This window comes from Sceloporus undulatus, chromosome 1 (assembly GCF_019175285.1).
Source record: "Sceloporus undulatus isolate JIND9_A2432 ecotype Alabama chromosome 1, SceUnd_v1.1, whole genome shotgun sequence".
Lineage (NCBI taxonomy): Eukaryota > Metazoa > Chordata > Lepidosauria > Squamata > Phrynosomatidae > Sceloporus > Sceloporus undulatus.
Genome location: NC_056522.1, coordinates 42,714,581 through 42,733,439, shown reverse-complemented (window position 1 = coordinate 42,733,439; position 18,859 = coordinate 42,714,581). Strand labels below are relative to the sequence as shown.

Below are 18,859 nucleotides of genomic sequence, written 5' to 3'. Positions count from 1 at the left end.
TTCAATGGTAGTGTGAATTTCTGACTTTTGGTGACCCTAAGATGAACCTATCTTTGGCGCGGTACATACCGCCTACAAAAGGCGGGCTGGGGCCACCTCTCTTTGCTGCGTAGCATTACCGCAGCAACCACATGGCGCAGTGACGCAACGCAGCAAAAAAGGAGTGCTTAGAAGCAGCTGCTGTTTGCTGCGTGGCTGCAACACACCAAAGCACCATAGGACATCGTGGTGGCATCGCAGCCACGCAGCGCCATTTGGACACTGTGCAGCTGCGACATCACAGACACGTGTGATGTTTGGGTGGGGCTGTGCAATCATGGGTTAGGGAGCGTGTGATTGGTGTGCACTCCCTAACCCTAAAATCAGTGCCAGCATAGTGCAAAAGGTTGGTCTGTACAGCACCATAGTTTCTTTTCTTTTTCCCCCCTTTTTCTCTTTCTTTCTTTCTTTCTTTCTTTTTTTGGCAAAATTTGTTCAGAGGTTTGCCATTGCATTCCTCTGAGGCTGAGAACACGTGACTTGGTCAGGGTCACCCAGTGGGTTTCATGGCTGAGCTGGAAATTGGAACCCTGGTCTCCAGAGTCTTAGTCCAACAATGTCATTGATGACAATGAAGTGATCAGTAGGATCTAGCATGGGTTTGTCAAGAACAAAAACTAAACTTATATCTCTTTTTTTTTTAATCGGGTCACCAGTTTAGTAGATGGTGGGAATGTTGTGGATGTCATTTATTTTGATTTCAGTGAAGCATTTGATAAGGTCTCCCATATTTTGATTAGCAAACTGACTAAATATAGAATAGATGGAAACACCATCAGAAGGATCCACAATTGGTTTGAAAATTTTGCTCAGAGTGTTATCATTAGTGGCTGTGCTTCAAATCAGAAGAATGTCTCAAACAGAGTGCCACACGGATCCTGGGGCTGACACTTTTCAATATTTTTATCATTTATTTATATTATTTGCAGATGATACAAGACTAGGAGAGTTTTTTTTAACTCATTGGAACATAGAATTCAAAATTCAAACAGACAAAAAAAAAAAACCACCCCAGAATTCAAAAGAATTTTGATAAACTAGAGAGTTATTCACATAGTGAAAGTAATCAAGAATAAATTTGGATTGAATCACTGTTGTTCACATCCATCCCGGGTTTTTTTTTGGGGGGGGGGCTGCCAAAAACTCACTTAACCCAGGATAATCAATACTGGGTCATTCCCCAAGTTTAAAAAAAAAGATTTGCATCGCCGACAGTGAGTAGACCTGAATTAAACTCTGCATACCTTGAACGGCTTTTGAATACATTCACACCGTTGACTCCATTGGCTCTTTCTGGCCGGTCATATGAGGAGATCCTCCTCCTCTTCCTCTTTCTCTTCACACCTGTTGCTCCAGGTTGGCTTCTGGCGACTTCCTGGGAAGAAAGCAGCATCTTCCCCACCCCAGACTGAAGAGGACAAGCTCCAGGCCTAACAATGGGGGGCACCACACCACACCTAAGCCTCCAGCTCCACACTCGCAGAGATGTGGACTGATGCCATTCCATAATGTGAATAACAAACCTGGAAAGTGGGAGTGAGGTTATTTGCATTGTTCCACTACAAAAAACAATGTGTGAATGACCTATGAAATTGGGCATGTTCAGCTTGGTAAAGAAAAGACTGAGGGGTGAAAGAAGATGCAGGCTTGTTCTCTGCTGCCTCAGAGGGTAGAACTAGGTCTGACAGTCTTAAGTAAAAGGAAGGTAGATTTCAAGTGAACATTACAAGGAATGTCTTGACAGTGAGAACAATAGAACCAATTGCCTAGAGAGGGGGTGAGGTGTCTTTCTCTGGATGTCTTCAGAAAGAGGCTGGACAGCTACATGCTGGGGATGCTGTAGCTGGAGATCCTGCACTTAGTGAGGGGTTGGACGCCCCTTCCAACTCTATGAGTCTATGGGCCTGAATAGACAGGCCAAAATAAAGCTGTTTCGGGTCACTTTGGAGGTATGTTGTTTAAATGACACACACATCATAAGAGGCCAGAAGCTGCATTAAAGTTGCATTTCAGTCCTTAAGACTGGAGCGTGGCTTTGACACAGCTTCCAGGCTCTTAGGATGCATGCATCATTTAAACAGCATACATCCAAAGTGACCCGAAGCAGCTTTATTTTATATTATTATAAAATAATAAATAAATAAATAAATTATTTCTATCCCACTTTTTGCCAGGCAATCAAAGCGGCGTAAAACAGGTTATTAGAGTTTGGCCTGTCTGTTTGGGCCCTATGATTCTAAGGCATACAAGTGCATTTGAAGTTTTCAAAATGGCAACATAAATAGGTTAAATGTAGGGTCACATCAGCATGTACTAGATCAGCTAGGTAGCATACAAGAGGTGGGCAAGTACAAGTGTTGGGGGACAGTATTCAGCCTCACAGCAGGCTGCAGTTTGCTCATTTGGGACCAAAAAAAGGTAAAGGTAAAGGTATTCCCCTTTGACAAAGTTGTCAAGTCATGTCCAACTGTAGGGGGCACTGCTCATCTCTGTTACTAAGCCAAAGAGCCAGCATTATCAGAGACAACTCTGTGGTCATGTGGCCAGCATGACTGCACAGAATGCTGTTATCTTCCCACCAAAGTGGTACGTATTTATCTACTTGTATTTGCATGCTTTCGAACAGCTGGTTTGGCAAAAGCCGGGACTAGTGATGGGGGCATCCCCCATCACTCAGCACTTGCTGACCTGCCAGTCTTGCAATCAAGAGAATCAGCGTCTTAACTGCTGAGCCACTGGGCCAAAGCACTACTCCAAAAAAATGCTCTGGGGGAAACAAAAGGACATCAGCTTGCTTGGGAACTGCAAGAGGAATGGGGGAGAGGAGACAATGACATGACAACTGCCTATATTGGAACTGCTGTGGCAGTGATATTTCGCACCTGAGGACTAATGGGACTACAGTATGATTGGGAGTTTATTGATGGATTTACCTGGTCAGTGAAAAGAGATGCCCTAACCACACTTCAAAGATACAGCGGCTATGGATCGGAGGTGATGTCATGCCCTAAGCAAAGGTGCTATTTTGCAACTCTTAATTGTAGTTTAAAAGCTGCATGTAGTAAAACAAGTGAGATACTTTGCCAGGCTCCAGTGGAGGACATTGTTATGGCTCTGATCTACCCCTAATATTTTATATCAAACCTGTATTAAAGTGGACACTGGCTGGGTGACCTGTATTTGATCCTTGTGGAAGCTGACCCTCTACACTGGGAAACTTGCAAAACTACATCTTAATAAAGCTGCAGGCTTGAAGAGCTAGCAGAGGAGGAGGCCACACATTTTGATTAAATCATTGGAATTTTCTAGCCCATCCTTTGTGCTTGCAGAAGGTGGTGGAATTCTGGCCAAGGCATGGGGCTAGCTGTGCAAGATAAGGCAAAAGACTTAAGAGCCAGTAAGTTAATCCCTTTGTCTGAGATATTTGTGTCATCAACCCTTATGTTCAACTCAATTTCGATCCTTTCTTTCCACACGTGGCAAACCAATCTCAAACTATCTAAAACCCACCTAAGGTGACTTTGGGTTCTAGTTTGGGTTTCTGCCCCCCAAGCTGTTTTTGGGATATAAATATTTTGGACTTCTCTCCAACTGGGCTCAAGATCCAAGGCAGGTAATATATTATCCCCTCAGCAAAGCTTCATATCTTTCCACATTTCTCCCCTTTTCATTCCTTTAGCCTTTTGTACATGGGAGTGAAGGGACGTGTGTGTGGCTTATTTTCCCTCAATAAAGTTGAATTTCTTATTTGAAGCACTGCCTCTTGGACTGTGTGAGATTATGGACTCTGTAAAAGCTGGGTTGCATCCCTAAGACTGTGTTACCCTGGTCACTTATGACTCTCCTTGAGCTTATTACAAATTCCCCCTAAATAAAATAAATCGGTTTTGGGGTGTCTTTCCTGGACCCTGAGCACAGAGGGTAAAATTATCCATCAACAGAATTAGTTCTGTCGGTGAAACTGGGATGGGACAATATCCCCTCCACATTGCAGCCCCCTACGATCCAGAAAACCTGTTCCAGAAGGCTGAGAAATATCTGGGGCTTGGGGGAGAACGCCAAGGGCTGTGTGCAGGAAGGAGACAGAGAAAGTTATGTTGCACTGGTGGCACTGCAATGTCAGCATGACATTTGATTTAGTTGCATTCCCTGTAAAGTATGGACACCTTGAAGAAATCAAGAGCAGTGTTTTGAGAAGAGTACCACTTTCATCAGGATATGGCATATAATAAAAATAATTTTTAACAAAATTTTATCCAGAAATGTTTCAGCTTTGATTTATAATTTATTCTAGCTTAAACATTTGAAGTTGGTTACAGTAGGCAAACAACAACAATTTAATAATATCCCATTATGCCATCTTTACTAGAATATGGTATTTGTGAGATAATGTAGAACATGATGAGCAAAGTGAAGATTATAAAGTGCAAAGTTGTCTTTCAGGTAATATATTGAAATTCAACAACTTTTCATAGAACTTCATTAGGACATAATCATCTGGACTTGTGAACACTGCATGTTAAATGGAAAGTTAGTGTAACCCCCAAAGTGGAGGAAATTATACTGGCCAAAATAAAAATCTAAGCTCTATACTAGAGTAGTATCTTTAATTAACTCTACACAAAGTTCACAAAATACTGTGCAAAAAGATACTGGCTGATGTTCAAGCCAGTGACTGCATTTAAAATGGATCACAGAAGGCTGTAAACATTCAAATGAAAGGTTACTAGACATAGAGTTGCTTCAGATTGCTTTAAAGATGCTTCCAAGGCCTTCTGGGGAGAATAGGCCATCATGGTATCCACCTATTTCTGAAAATTTAGCATCCAGGCTGTCAGCACTCTCCATTCTGAGGTAAAATACACAGATATCATGGGTTTGTTTTTCGTTTTTCTGAAAACTGAGTTTTGTTTTGTCTGAGAGATCTGTAGGGGAAAATCAAGCTAGAATAAATTAATCCAAAGTGATCTAAGGTAAATTAATTGTCTAATCATACTCTAAGCAGAGGTCCACAAATAGCAAAGTGTTTTTCACAATTAATGAAATTATAGGCAATGGCATATTGGCAACATTATAGTTAGCTCAGAGTTGTAATTTCAATGTAAGGCATTTCAAATCTTCTGCAGCACCTGATTTCCTGACTGTAGCCTAGCCAGACCATCACTAATATAACAGTAACTAAAGCTAGGACTGGCCCTATCACCATTACGAAAAGAGAAGCAATCACAACGGGCTGATTTTGAGTGTCATGAAAGGGAGCTGATTTTTAGTGATTTACTTTGTGATTGTTTTAAGCTGAAAATGATAGGAATGAGCACTTGCAGGATGCTCGACCTCATGTGCCATAGTAACTTGTTTGCCTTTGGACACAATGTTCCTTGACTTCTCAAGACATTTGCTGCTCTGCCTCATTAATTATTATTGTCATTCTTTTTCCCCAAAATTGGAACTCAAAGCAGCTCACAATTTAAGAACAATACAATTTAAAACATACAAACATTAAAATACATAGCAAAATATCTTGGTTGCAGCTAAACCAAAGGGTATTGTCACAGTGTCAACAGAGGCCTAAGAGACATCAGAGCATAGCTATTTGCTGAAGATTAATTAACACTTGAAACATCTATGTTACGAATATCTCAGCCGTTTTATTATTTATAAAACACCTCAAGGCATATGGCATTCTACAAAGTCATCTTTTTAAATCAGTTGTTATATTTTATTTCAGATACTTTTAAACTATGGGAGTGTAAAGAAAATCAGCCCATCATCCAAAAAAGAATATGAACATGTCCTGTTTCAATCCTAGTAGACCATTCATCCATTTGTGGTAAGTGACATATTTCAACTAGTCCAACTAAGAATGCAAGCATCCTGAATATACATACTAAAATTATGTGAAACATTGCTATTGAATAGCTTAACAGCATTTGATGAGCAAAAGCAGGGACAGTTACAAAATGAAAAGCCATACACACACTTTGGAAAGTAAATGATAATGTCTTTTCCTCAATAAAAATACATTCAATACATTACACAGGAGTCAAAATAATGGTAAACAATCTTGAGAAATAAAAAGAGTTAAAGCCCAGTGTTGGTTCATTTTTTTATATATATACTACATTGTTAAACTGAAAGGCCTGTCTAAGTTGGGGAAATGGATAAAGATTTAACCACATATACAGAGCTTGATTTACATGTTGTAAAGACAAGGCTTAAAAATTAAACATTTCCTCATATGATATTGCACAGGAGCTTTCTCTAGGACTGGCAAGGGGGAAAAGTAGTCAAACAGATAGGGACAGGGAAAGAGATTATAGTCAACTGAAGAACTGCTAGCACTAAAGTCTAATGTGTGTGTGGATTTGCATGTGTGCACATTTTTTTCTTTTAAAAAAAACCCTCATACCTCAGTCATATAAAACTTTTTAATATCCCCTCTTGCTAGTGTATGTTAATTTCTCTGAAAAAGCTATGGCCCATATCCTATTTATGCAATTCTGTATTGCTAAACCCTTAGTGTTTCCCAAGTTTTCACTATTTCTAACCGTGTTGCACATAACCTAAATAATGTAAGACCTTTATTGGACAGATTTTCATTCTCATTTTCAAAATAGGTAAATCAGAAGTACCACTCTTCTGGAATGAACTTTCTCTCCCAGTATTTGACTTAACCAAGTAAAAATCTCATCCCGGAACCTTTGTACCTTCAGGTTTTTCCGTTAGGGGGCAGAAGGGTCAGGAGGCTCTCAATTGTTGTCGTCCAAGTTGCTCATCAGCTATTGCTCCCTAATTATTTTATCCTAGAAAACCTTCTCAAACACACAAAATATAAAATAACAGGTTTTTATTGTCAAGAAGATTCTGGCCCAATTCTACAAATAAGTTCAGTAACGTTTTGATTCATTTGTGACTGAAACTGAAATCTGTGACAAAAAAGTATCTCTTGTAGTTCTAACTATGGTCCAGTGTGAAGCATTAGATTTAACCAAGAGCAGCAACCACAACCCCAATACATATTTACAATTAATTCAAACTGTTGTCTCAACCAAAATCTTCTAACAACACATGATATCTTAGCTATTATTCCTAAAACAGTTTCACTGAGATGTTATCAATTTGGAGTGTGTGGTAAGAAATGAGCACATATACTTAGTGAAAGAAGAGTGCTTTTTTTGCACATAAGAAAACAAGAGCCATGTGATGAATAAATGAGATATTAAGAACATCAAGGATAAGGATTCATGTGACAATTAGCCATGACATCTGGAAGCACGTTTGGGATGACCAACCTGTGGCCCATGGTGTAATTTCAAAGGATTTCTGTAAGATTTTGTATATACAATTGTCCTTTCTATATGCAGGCTTGCCATCCATAGATTGGAGCAGCTGCAGATAGCCCTGCCCCATACTCCCCAATAGCTGCACAGGCGCATGGCTGTGGTAGTGCGGCTGTGCGCATGGTACGCTGCCATTAAAGACAACAGAACCTCAATTCCCACAGTTTTTGGCATATATGGGGCAGTCCATAACAGAAATAAATAAACAACAGAACCATAACAGAACCCCCATGGATACAAAGGGCCGACAGTAGTCCTTTCTCCAGAGCTAAAGGACAAGAGAGTGAACTGAAAATGCCAGTTTTACATTGGTTGAGAATGTTGGGTAACTGTAAAAAAAAAAACAAAAAACTTGATGCAGTGTAAAAGATGACATCAATGTAAGAGCACTAGGAATAATAACTGTTAAGTGAATGCACAATAAAACTGTGCTTACCTTTTAATTCTCCTTGAAATCAATGAGGCTTACTTCCCAATACAAATGGATATGATTGGACTGCACAATTGATTTTCCTGGCTACGTCTATAGATGAATTGTTTGCTGACAACTGTTTATTTATGGCACAATTTATTAATTGGCTAATGGCAGAGTAGTTAGATGATTAAATGATTTAAAATGAATAACCTGAATCTCTAACAAGAATATCCTAATTGCACATCCTAAGACTGTTGATCAACACTAGCTTAATTCTCTCCAGGTCTTTACATAAGCCAGTAAGACTTCACTACAAGGAACACTGTCATATAGCATTCCATACATGCAAACCTATTTTCATTGTTATCCTATCCAATTTGGTATGGAATTATAAGAAAATAACCAAACCAAATTGCTTAATTTCTGATAAAACTACGGTAATGTAGCATTGCACTTGCATGGCTGACACACATCAACGTTTAATAACTAAACATTTTGAAACATACTATTTTCTGGCCCTCATAAACATTTCCAAGTCTAGCCAAGTTAATAATCTACAGCATTAAATAATTTCATTCAATATAGGCCTAAAATGCAAATTAAGATAATGTACAGAAGTCGTCATCAGTTTATACAATTTAGTTTATAAATACACAAATGATATCCTGAGTACATATTAAATGTAGCTCTCTTAAGGACTTCTGTTTTAAAAGGTGCTATAAAACCAGGTTTCACTTGTGGTTTTTCTTTTTTCTTTCTTTCTTTCTTTCTTTTTTTTGCAATGTTCAGTTAAGATCTATGAAGCTACGGTTATAAAGAAAGGGACAGGGCCAAATACCATAGCAGATTGCCTTGCAAATGTTCATTTGAATCTTGTCTTAGTATTTGAGCTGTGCCATATTTTTAACTGTGGAGAAAAGCCCCTTCTTTAAAAATCACCATGACTTGCTACTCTTGAATATTGAAACTGAACTCTTGTTAGGAATCTCTCAAACCTTAACAGAAATAGGCATAACCTAAACAGCATAAACAGAGATGCAGTGAGATTATTTTTAGCTTTCCGTCTTTACTATAAAGAGTAAACATTTCTTGACTTCAACATCACTGTTTTCTCTCTGACATTTGCTGGTTTAACTGTAATTTACCTTCAAAACTTGTGAGTCATAACTCTGGTTTTTCACATTATAATCTACTAGAATTGTACCTCTTTTCAACTCTATTATTACCATATCTTTTCCTTCAAAATGTTTATATATCTTTTTAAAGAGCCGCCTGTATTACCGTTTAGCTTCCACTTCCAATTGTGACACAGCAATGGATACACACCTAGAACTCTTTAAAGTGCATCCATTCATTTACTGCCATTCCTTTCCACAGACAGGATATATATACTACCTTCCCTACATTGTTATTTATACTACACTTAGTCAAAAGGCTTCGCTATTTCACAGAAACAGTGCTTATTTAATACAACCTGATCCTATACTCTAGGATTATTGTTCTAATCCTCCTTTACATTCATCTTCAGGGCACTATGCAATACTACTTTATCTGTGAATCCTCTCTACAGGGCACTATATCTTCATCTCTAAAATAAGTACATAGCACAGCCGCTTAATACCTACCCATGATAACTGGCCTTAAGTTTTGACAGAAAGGTATAGTTCTCCCTACACAGGTTTTATTTTCATTAAGATCTTAAGGTATAAAGGCTGAATCATTCTTAGTACATGGTTGTATAATTTCTCTTTCACAAGCATTATCAAAAAGACCCTCTGTGTCTGTCAAAAGAGCAGAAGGTCAAACACCATCTGAAAGCACCATTTACTTGTATTTGTCTTGGAGTATTTTAAGTGTCAATAGGGCATCAGCTGTAATCCTGCCAGGGCTAAAATTACAGTAGTTGGACTCTTCTATTTCCTGTGCAAGATGCTATACAGTATTTTTCATTGCTTTACATAGTTTTAAAGTGACACTCCTATACATTTCCATGGACTTTACTCTCTGCTCTTAAAATGTAATTCAAATACTCATTTTTCTTGTATCCTTGCCTTGGTTTCAGTCAACTTTTACATGGCACTTGAAAGATTCCCACAATGATCTTCTTGTTCAATTCCCCCCCCAGCTGCACTGCCCTTATATTCACTATCATTTCTTCCATAATCAGGTGCCTATTCATCCGAAATTCAGATTCTAAATGCTCACTTTCTGCACTGAGATCACACATTTTTTTTCCAAATCCAGTTTTATTCTCTTCATTTCTGATCAGCTTTCTTTGAAATGTAGTAACTCAGCCAAAGTATAGATACGTATAAAACGTGAAAAGCTGTGAATTTGTTTTTAGGATGAAGAAGTCCAGAAGAGGCATCAGATGGGGAAGACAATAAAACCCCATAGCTCACAAGTTGCAGCTTACAAGAGGTATTTCACAGCACTTGTGGAGTTTAAGAGATCTGGCAACCTGTGTCTTTCTGAGGTTTTATGTCCGGCTCTTTCACAGGTTTAATATCTTCCTCCGATTTTGGTTTAGCCTACAAATTAAAAAAAAAAAATTAGGGAAAATTATTTTACTGGATGTCACAAAGGGATTCTCCCTTTTAAAAACAGCTTTCAGCAATATAGTTTTCAAAATCAAGAGACTTCAAGTTTTTGTTTGGTAGTATAGTAGAAAAAGTGCATAAAGTACAGTGGTACCCCGGGATACGAATGCGCCGCCTTACGAAATTTCCGGGTTACGAAAAAAATCCATTTAAAAAAACTGTTCCGGGTTACGAAGGTTTTTTCGGGTTACGAAAATTTTTTTGGTGCTTTTCGGCGCTATTTCACACGAAATCGCGGCTTTTCCCCATTAGCGCCTATGGGTTTTTCGGCTTGCGAAGTATTTCGGGTTACGAAAGCGGCAGCGGAACGAATTAATTTCGTAACCCGGGGTACCTCTGTACTGTAGGTTTAGGCCAACTATTATAAAAGGGTAGCAAAATAGATCATATAACAGTAAAAGCCATCATTTAAAAGATTTGCAACAGAGTGACCTTTCACAATAAGAAGCCTTGGAATAAATCTACACTGCAAAAATAATGCAGTTTTACACTACTTTAACCGCCATGGGTCAATGCACTGGAATTCTGGGAATTGTAGTTTTGTGAGACATTTAGCCTTCTCTGTCAGAGCTGTGGTGCCACAACAAACTACAAATCTCAGGATTCCATAGCATGGAGCCCTGACTATTAAAGTGGTGTCAGACTGGATTATTTCTGTAGTGAGGATGAAGCCTTAGAGAAAAGACAAAATTACCCAGTAAATAGTTCCAGTGTTTTCGCAAGTGTTTGTTCCCTCACACACTCTGTCTCACACATACATACTACAGTAGTCCCTCGGGTTACGAAATTAATTCGTTCCGCGGCTCCGTTCGTAACCCGAGTAATTTCGCAACCCGAAAAGGCTAGCGGCTAGCGCTGGAAAGCCGCTAGCCGCGCTTTGCGGTTTGAATTTCGCGCCGAAAAAAACATTCGTAACCCGAAAAAAACCTTCGTATCCCGGAACAGTTTTTTCCTATCTATTTTTTTCGTATCCCGGAAATTTCGTAACGCGATCAATTCGTATCCCGGGGTACCACTGTACTCTTTCTTTTCCTTCACTGAGCATGAGAGAGGTGATAGAGAAAGAGAAGATCACAAATGACACTGGTGGGGAAAAAAAAGTAGAGAACATTATTTGTCTTACACTGTCCTCCTTTGGCCTTTTGGTGAGATCAAATGCAGCAAGAGATTCCGGGGTCCACTGTGCATGCACAGCAGGGAACTCAAAAGAAATAGGTTCAACCAGACCATAGTTTGCCTTCAGCTCAAGCTGGGGAGCCTCTGGGGGAATCTTCTGGAAGTAACTAAAAGAAAGCCACACTGAATATTAGCATTCTCCTAATAGGCGGGGAATAATTGATGCCACAATTTTGAAGAAGACTATCGTTCCCAGCTAGATGATTTACGCTTTAGCAATAAGGCCTCTCCATTTATACTGCAGCATTGTCTAATAAAGCCACTGAAAGACAATTATGTTTTGGCAATCCTTCAACTCCCACCTCATGAGACTGTATTTGGCCAAGTCTTTGTACTGGTCCCTTGTACCAGCTTCCCCTAAAGGGATAGCATGGAAATCAAGGCAATTTAAATTAATCAGAAAAGAAAGTTTAAATAATGTTCACTGTATTTTGGAGACAGTTGTCCATACTACTTGATTAACCAGACAAATGGGGGTACTGGCACTACTGAGAAACATATACTTTGCTTAGGTGGTATTCACAGCTTGGATCCAAAAATATCCTTCTGTGAATGGATGTGTTCATAGAAGGGGCTGAAATCCAGCAGAGAGATGTGCAGGGCAGAATACTGAGGATGTGCTTTTTGCTGTTTTTTAATGGGCCACTTCCTATGCTGTTCCAAAAGATTCCCTGATGCTCTGAACCAGCATCTTTTGGTGAAGGAGGCAGGGGAATGTGTGAAAATCATCTCTCCACTTCTTCCAATGCAAGTGTTCCATGGGGATATTCAAAAATGGTTTTGAACCTGGCTATATTTAAAGGCTCCTTTGCTCTGTGGAAGGCTTTTGATTATCAGGATTTTTCTGCTTGTGGAATGGAAATGAGGCAATACTTGATCATTCCTCCCCTCTCCCACAGTTCCCTGTTCCTCTTGATGTGGTGTGATTTGGAGGATTAGGGAGTTTATATCTCAAAACTGGAAATAATTTCAGTGTATAAAACAAAATATACTTACATGAATCCATTCTCTCGCTGGCATTTTTCTAAGGTATTTTTCACCAGAGTGCCTAATTTTCTAAAGAAAAGGTGACCGGAAGGCTTAGCTGTAGTCCCAGGTCCTTTAGTTTCACCATATTCTTTGCATAATGCTTCAGCTTTGGCAAAAACTTTAGAACAAAGCAGTTAGTAAGACTCTGTTGTTTAATTACCCTTTGTAAAAAAATGTATGAAGATTAATACAGAAATGTGTTATCTATTGTGTTCAATAGAGATAAAATTTTATACTGGTAAGAATGCATACACAGATATTTCCTTTGTACTGTTACTCACTCATGCAGGTTTATTTGCTGAACGTATTTAATTATTTAGTTGCCTACTAGAGCTCCTAAAGTGGTAAACAACAACAACAATCACAAAAGCATTCTTCAAAACCAGATTAAAAACCAGATTAGTTTTTAAAAACCAATTTTAAAAGTCAACATTCTTTTAAAAAGAGACTAACAACAATCTTTAAAACCAACTCCCCTGAAGTTTTAAAGACCTAAAGTCATAGAATAATACCCCAACAGTAACATGTACATCTGGAAATGACTCCACATGTACACCTGGAAATGACTTCTAGCCATGCAGTAAACAACAAAATGAGAGCATTGCTTTCTTTGCTCCTTGTCTGTTATGGTCTACATTGCAAAAACTTGACTACAATAACAACTCAGCTTTTTTCTGTGTGAATGGTTCTGACATTTTTATCAGACCTGTTCATGGGTCTCATCCAAACTGTTTACCCCAACAACATTAGGTCCAATGAATCAAAAGGATTTGTGTAAATGTTGCCTTATTTTTCAACAACCAATTGAAATTGGTCTCTTCATGTGTTTATTCCAATTTGGGCTTTCTACTCGATTTCTCTTTCTCTGATCTCTCCCCACCCATCAGACTGTCATGGGGGAAACTTATTAGAGCAATCCATCAAACTATCAAGAACATTATGAAACATATTCAAAGTATTTACACTTATGTTTTCATATTCAGATTTCATGAAAATGGCTTTGATGTGCTGTATTTCAGAAAAAAACTGAAGTGACTTCTTTCTTCCCTAGAGCTAAGAAAGAATAAGAATAAAACCACTGCACTTACATTTTTCTGCTTCTTGCAAAGACCGAATTGATTCTCCACATTTATCACTGGCCAAAAGGGTTTGACCATGGTAGCAATAAGCCTATGGGGAAAGATTTTTTTTAAAAATTGAGCACACTACAGAGCAGCATTCAGTTATGTGCTTTATTTAAAGGAGTACAAGTGTAAGCACAACAACCGCAGAAGAAATAGGGCTGAATCAGCTTCCTTGATACTGTTAAAGGTAGTGGAAGATTGTCCAGGCTGCAGCATGATAACACAACCAGACTATATTATAGATATACACAGAGGTAACGAAATGGTGGGGAACAAGAATGTAGCTCTTTAGTGAGCAATTTCTCTCTAATGAGCCATTGAGGATCTGTACGGACAAGAATATTTCTTCTCCTTCTAGCCATACATCCTCATTTGAGACAGCATATAATTGTTATTTTCAGCTCTGACAGAAAGTTTTATGAATCAAATGACTTAGGGTATTGGCTACCACGTGATAAAGAATGCTAAACTAAATGTTTGTAAAAACTGAAATATTTACATGTTTTCTTGTAAACAAATAAGCCTCCCCTCCAATGCTGATTACCAATTCTTACAAAAATTTGACAGACTGATGAAACTTGAAGAAAGTACTCACATAGGCCATATAGAAACATGACTTCAATTGAAGGTATTTTCGCCACTTCATTGTGTATGCTGGGTCCAGACTGGATAACATTTGATCTAGAAGGAGAAAACAGCATTATATTTGCAAATGTAGTCTATTCACAGTCTTGTACTTCTGTAGCAGCTGTAGAGATGTGAAAGCCCAAGGGGGAAAATGCTGTTTGTCTTACCATTCTTTTCCAATATATCAATTAATCAATCAATTCTTTAGTTTTGGCCAGTGATGCTGGCGAAACATCAGGAATAAACCCTTCCAAAACACGACCACCTAGCCCAAAAAACCCACAAAAAACTATGGATTCTGGCCGTGAAAGCTTTTGACTTCACAAATGAATTCCTTACTGCAGTCCAGAAACCCAGTAAAATTAAATTTAAAATTAAAAGCACAAGGAACAATTCGCTATTTCACAAAAACTGTGCTTATTTCTGGCATTTTCCCCTAGTACATAAGTTAGCTGCTCTCTGACCCTGACTGCCTCAGACCAAAACTTACCAGTCACCAAGATCAAACTGGAAATCTCTTCTCATAAAAATCTGATATATAAAATTGGGTGGATTTCCTTGATAGATTCACCATTAATGATTAATCATGTGTTGTCAAGCTTGCTTGTAGAAACCACAAGACAAAAGAATATGCTTCATGGGTTCTACATCCTGATTACTACAGGGACATAATTTTGGAGGTCTTTAAACAGAGGATGGATGGGCATCTGTCAAGGGTGCTTTGATTGTGAATTTCTGCATGGCAGGGGATTGGACTGGATGGCCCTTGTGGTCTCTTCCAACTCTATTATTGTATGATTCTATCATCTTGCAATAAAAAAAACACCAGCAAATATACCTTGGAACATTCCGGAGGAAAAAGCATTACATCTGAACTTGGTAAAAAATTTATGATAATTAGCAATAGTAAAATTCTTTTAGTATTCGACGAGATGAAAAGGCCCACCCTAATGAACAGTATATTCAATACACTCAGTGAGCAGAATGAGTATGAAAGGGCCTGAAGGTCACAAAAAGCAATAGCCTAGTCTTTGTTTTACTGATTCATGAGCAGTGTCACAGGTAAAGGTCATAACCCAGATTTAAAAGGAAAGATAATGAAAGACCAATTGAAGCAGCTTTTGGGGCAACAAACATTGACTAATGATTTATATATTCATCCTGAGATTGACAGAAAAGTAAACCTGTGTTCAATTTAAAAATGTTACTCTTCAGCCAAAAATGTAAAGCTGCCACTCAGTAGACAAGTCTTGTCATTCCCCTATTTTTAATAGTAAAACTATATTAGGCCGTCCATTTGGGGTGGCCTGCAGCCACCCCTTTGTGCCACGTACTGGGGCCAGGGCAGCCACAGCGGCAGCCCAGAGGCCCCAATCCGGCGCTTTTCGGTACCAGAGAGAAGCGACAAAATGCTGCTTCTCCCTGATCCCGAAAAGGGGTTGTCCTTGGGGCCTCATGCCCCAGGACACCCCGAGGAGCTGCTGCCAGGAGAGAAAGGGACCACTCGGCCCCTTTCCCCCAGCTTCGTTCCGGCAGCCGTTGGTGGCTGCAGGAACGAGGCGCTCCCCAAGAAGGTGCTCCATTTCGGAGCTCCTTCCGGTGCCACTGAAAGTGCACTCCAAGCACCCTGCAGCGCCATGGGGACATGATGCCTGCGCTGTGCTGTTTGGCTGCGGTGCAGCGGTGACGTCATAATGGCGGCACCCGTGTATACAGGGCGCTGCCATTATCTCACCGCCGCAACGTCATAGGGTTGCGGGGCGTGTGGTGGCGTCGCCCTCGGGCAACCCTAGCATGTATCCAGGCCAGCATAAAGCGGCGGTCTGCAAAGCGCCTTAGGTTATTTTACAATTTTTTTCCAATGGAAAAAAATGAGAAAAAATGGTCATGAGGATGAGGAACAAATCTGTTATGGTGTTCTCATATTTACTCCCCCAACATCGTTCCTAAAAACTAAGATGACTTTATGTAAGACTATGTACAATATCAATTCACTATGATGCCTGGTATTGTCTTCCCTTTTTCAGTTCATTTTATGGAAAATAGTGTGTTCTGTTTGCTTGACATTATAGAGAACTAGTGGAGATAAAACATTTTCCTCCGTTTTATTACTTTTATTACTGTTGCTGTTTTGTTTTATTTTTTTTGGGGGGGGGCAGTTTTTGCCAAATAGGCAGTACCAAAGAGGTTCCTTCTAGTTTAGGTATTCCTTAGAATTCTGGTCTCTATGTATCAAAATGTATAATTTTACAAAAGTTAAGTTCAAATTCAAAAAACAGCAGAAGAACCATAACTGACACCGGGAATTATCACTGACACAGGCTAGGTTGAAGAAGAAGAGCCCTCCCCTCCAGTCCATCTGCCTTGGTCCAGGCCTCTGAGGGAGAGAAGAATGCTGGACCTGATCCTCCCCTCACCATTCCTTTCCCCTTTGGTGTCGTGTCTTTTAGATTGTAAGCCTAAGGGCAGGGAACCGTCTATTATCCCCTCTGTTGTAAGCTACCTGGAGTCCCAGTGATTGGGCGGCATATAAATAAACCCTATTATTATTATTAATTTGTATTTAAATTCTGTTGAAACTATACTTTTAATATATCCAACATGATAATTTTATGCCAAAGTTATATATAACAAATTTTATATTCTTAAAGGAATAAAATGACTTTCAACCTAAAAAAAAAAAGGGGGGGGATTAATGTTGCATTTTTCTATTTTTGGAAAATTTCATTTTTTTTCTGGGGAAAAAAACAAGTTCAACATGTCCTTGCGTGGCTCCAAAAATTCTGAAAATTTTACATCTCTAATTAGCTGCCAAATAATAAATTTGGTATGAAAACCCTGGTTGCTTAAATTATCCACCTTTAATGCACAGTGTTGTCCTAATACACTTCTGTCCATAAAAGAGAAATGTAAAAAAGAAAGGGAAACATAATCAAAGAAGCTTAATTTGATGAACTCAATGACTAACCCAAAGCCAAGTGCTTCTCAGCTAATCTAGAGTGCCATGGATTCCTGTGACTTCCCATGCAGTTCTTTGGTGTATATTACATGGTTAGGACTAGGAGTTTATATAAGAAATCATCAAGTATTCTTAAAACAATACTTTTAACATACCTGATCTCTGATAGAAATTGGCTGTTTCATAGGCCAGAGCAGCTATTAGACCAGGATTATGTTTCAGCTCAATAGCTCGGGCAATAGTCACTAAAATTATAAAAGGATGCGTCTATGAAAATGTCTTTTATAAATTACATCAATTCTGATTATAGATTTGTTTCAGTATTACAAATTAGCCATAAACGTTCAAAACAAAATATTTCCCCTTTTTATTTCAAACAGATGAATATAGCAACAATGAATTAAAATATGCCTCAATTAACATAATAAAGGCCCCGTACAGGCAAGCCAGGGACGTAGCCGGGGGGGGGGGTCTGGGGGTCCGGACCCCCCCTTCCATTAGAAAAATGAATGGTGTGTGTTGCTGCGCCGCCCCACTCAAGCCCCATTAAAGGGGTGGCATTTTTTTGGCCCCCCCCCCCCCTTCCTAAAATCCTAGCTACATCCCTGGGCAAGCCAAAATAAAGCTGCTTCGGGTCACTTTGGAGGTATGCTGTTTAAATTATGCATGCAACCTAAGAGTCAGGAAGCTGCACCAAAGTTGCACTCCAGTTCTTAGGACTGGGTCATGGCTTTGGTGCGGCTTCCAGACTCTTAGTACGCAGCATCATTTAAACAGCATACCTCCAAAGTGACCCTAAGCAGCTTTATTTTGGCCTGTCTGTATAGGGCCAAAGTAAAGAAAATTTTCCATTTAAATTTGAAACTCAAAATACCCCTGGGTGCCCTATGCAAAAGAAGAAAGAAAGAAAGAAAGAAAGAAAGAAAGACTCTTCTCAGTCTAACACAGCTGGATAATGTGATATGTCCTCTGCTGCTTCTAGAGGCATGGGGGGGGGGGGGGTGGAATTTGAGTTAAAATTTGCCAAAACTGGGTGGTTGGGGAACTGTAGCCCAATGATGTCCAGTGAATCATGTCTGGCACCCTCATACCTTTGGTGGTTACTCACCCCAGTCATCTACTACCGTAATACAGTAATTCTTATTTTTTTCAGATCTACTAAGGGGCAGAACAGACCGCAGCTCGCAAAAAGCCAGCTTTTCCTGCCCTGCTGTGGGTTTACGGCATTCTGGCAGTGTGCTGTGTCTAAATGCCACACCGCCAGAGCACCCGAAAGCCAGCTGCTGTGCTTTTCATGCTGGTCTGTCCCAGCCCTAAGAAGGGCTCTGGCTCACTGTTTACAGCAAGGGTGGGAAAAGTGCAGCCCAAGCTACATGAAGGTGATAACACTATTTTTGAGGTTCCCAGGTCCTCCTATGTCAGATTCCCCCCCCCCCCAGATTTTTAAAAACCTAGGCCTGTTACAGACAGCCAAAATAAAGATGCTTCGAGTCACAGTGGAGGTATGGTGTTTCAATGATGCGTGTGTCCTAAGAGTCCAGACGCCACAC

The 18,859-nt window shown here is 39.5% G+C and overlaps 1 protein-coding gene across 3 annotated transcripts in view; it reads right to left on the bottom strand.

Annotated features, from left to right (window-relative positions):
* Window positions 1–8,537: 8,537 nt before the first annotated feature.
* Window positions 8,538–18,859, bottom strand: part of BROX (BRO1 domain and CAAX motif containing) — a 29,357-nt gene continuing 19,035 nt past the window's right edge. For all 3 annotated transcript variants that reach the window (XM_042473939.1, XM_042473945.1, XM_042473953.1), the window contains exons 8-13: window positions 17,465–17,554; window positions 14,319–14,404; window positions 13,688–13,769; window positions 12,567–12,717; window positions 11,518–11,677; window positions 8,538–10,325 (exon numbers count right to left, since the gene is read on the bottom strand). In XM_042473939.1, the coding sequence (XP_042329873.1) occupies window positions 10,239–10,325; window positions 11,518–11,677; window positions 12,567–12,717; window positions 13,688–13,769; window positions 14,319–14,404; window positions 17,465–17,554 (656 nt within the window). In that variant the 3' untranslated portion in view covers window positions 8,538–10,238. The remainder of the gene's footprint in view (window positions 10,326–11,517; window positions 11,678–12,566; window positions 12,718–13,687; window positions 13,770–14,318; window positions 14,405–17,464; window positions 17,555–18,859) is intronic.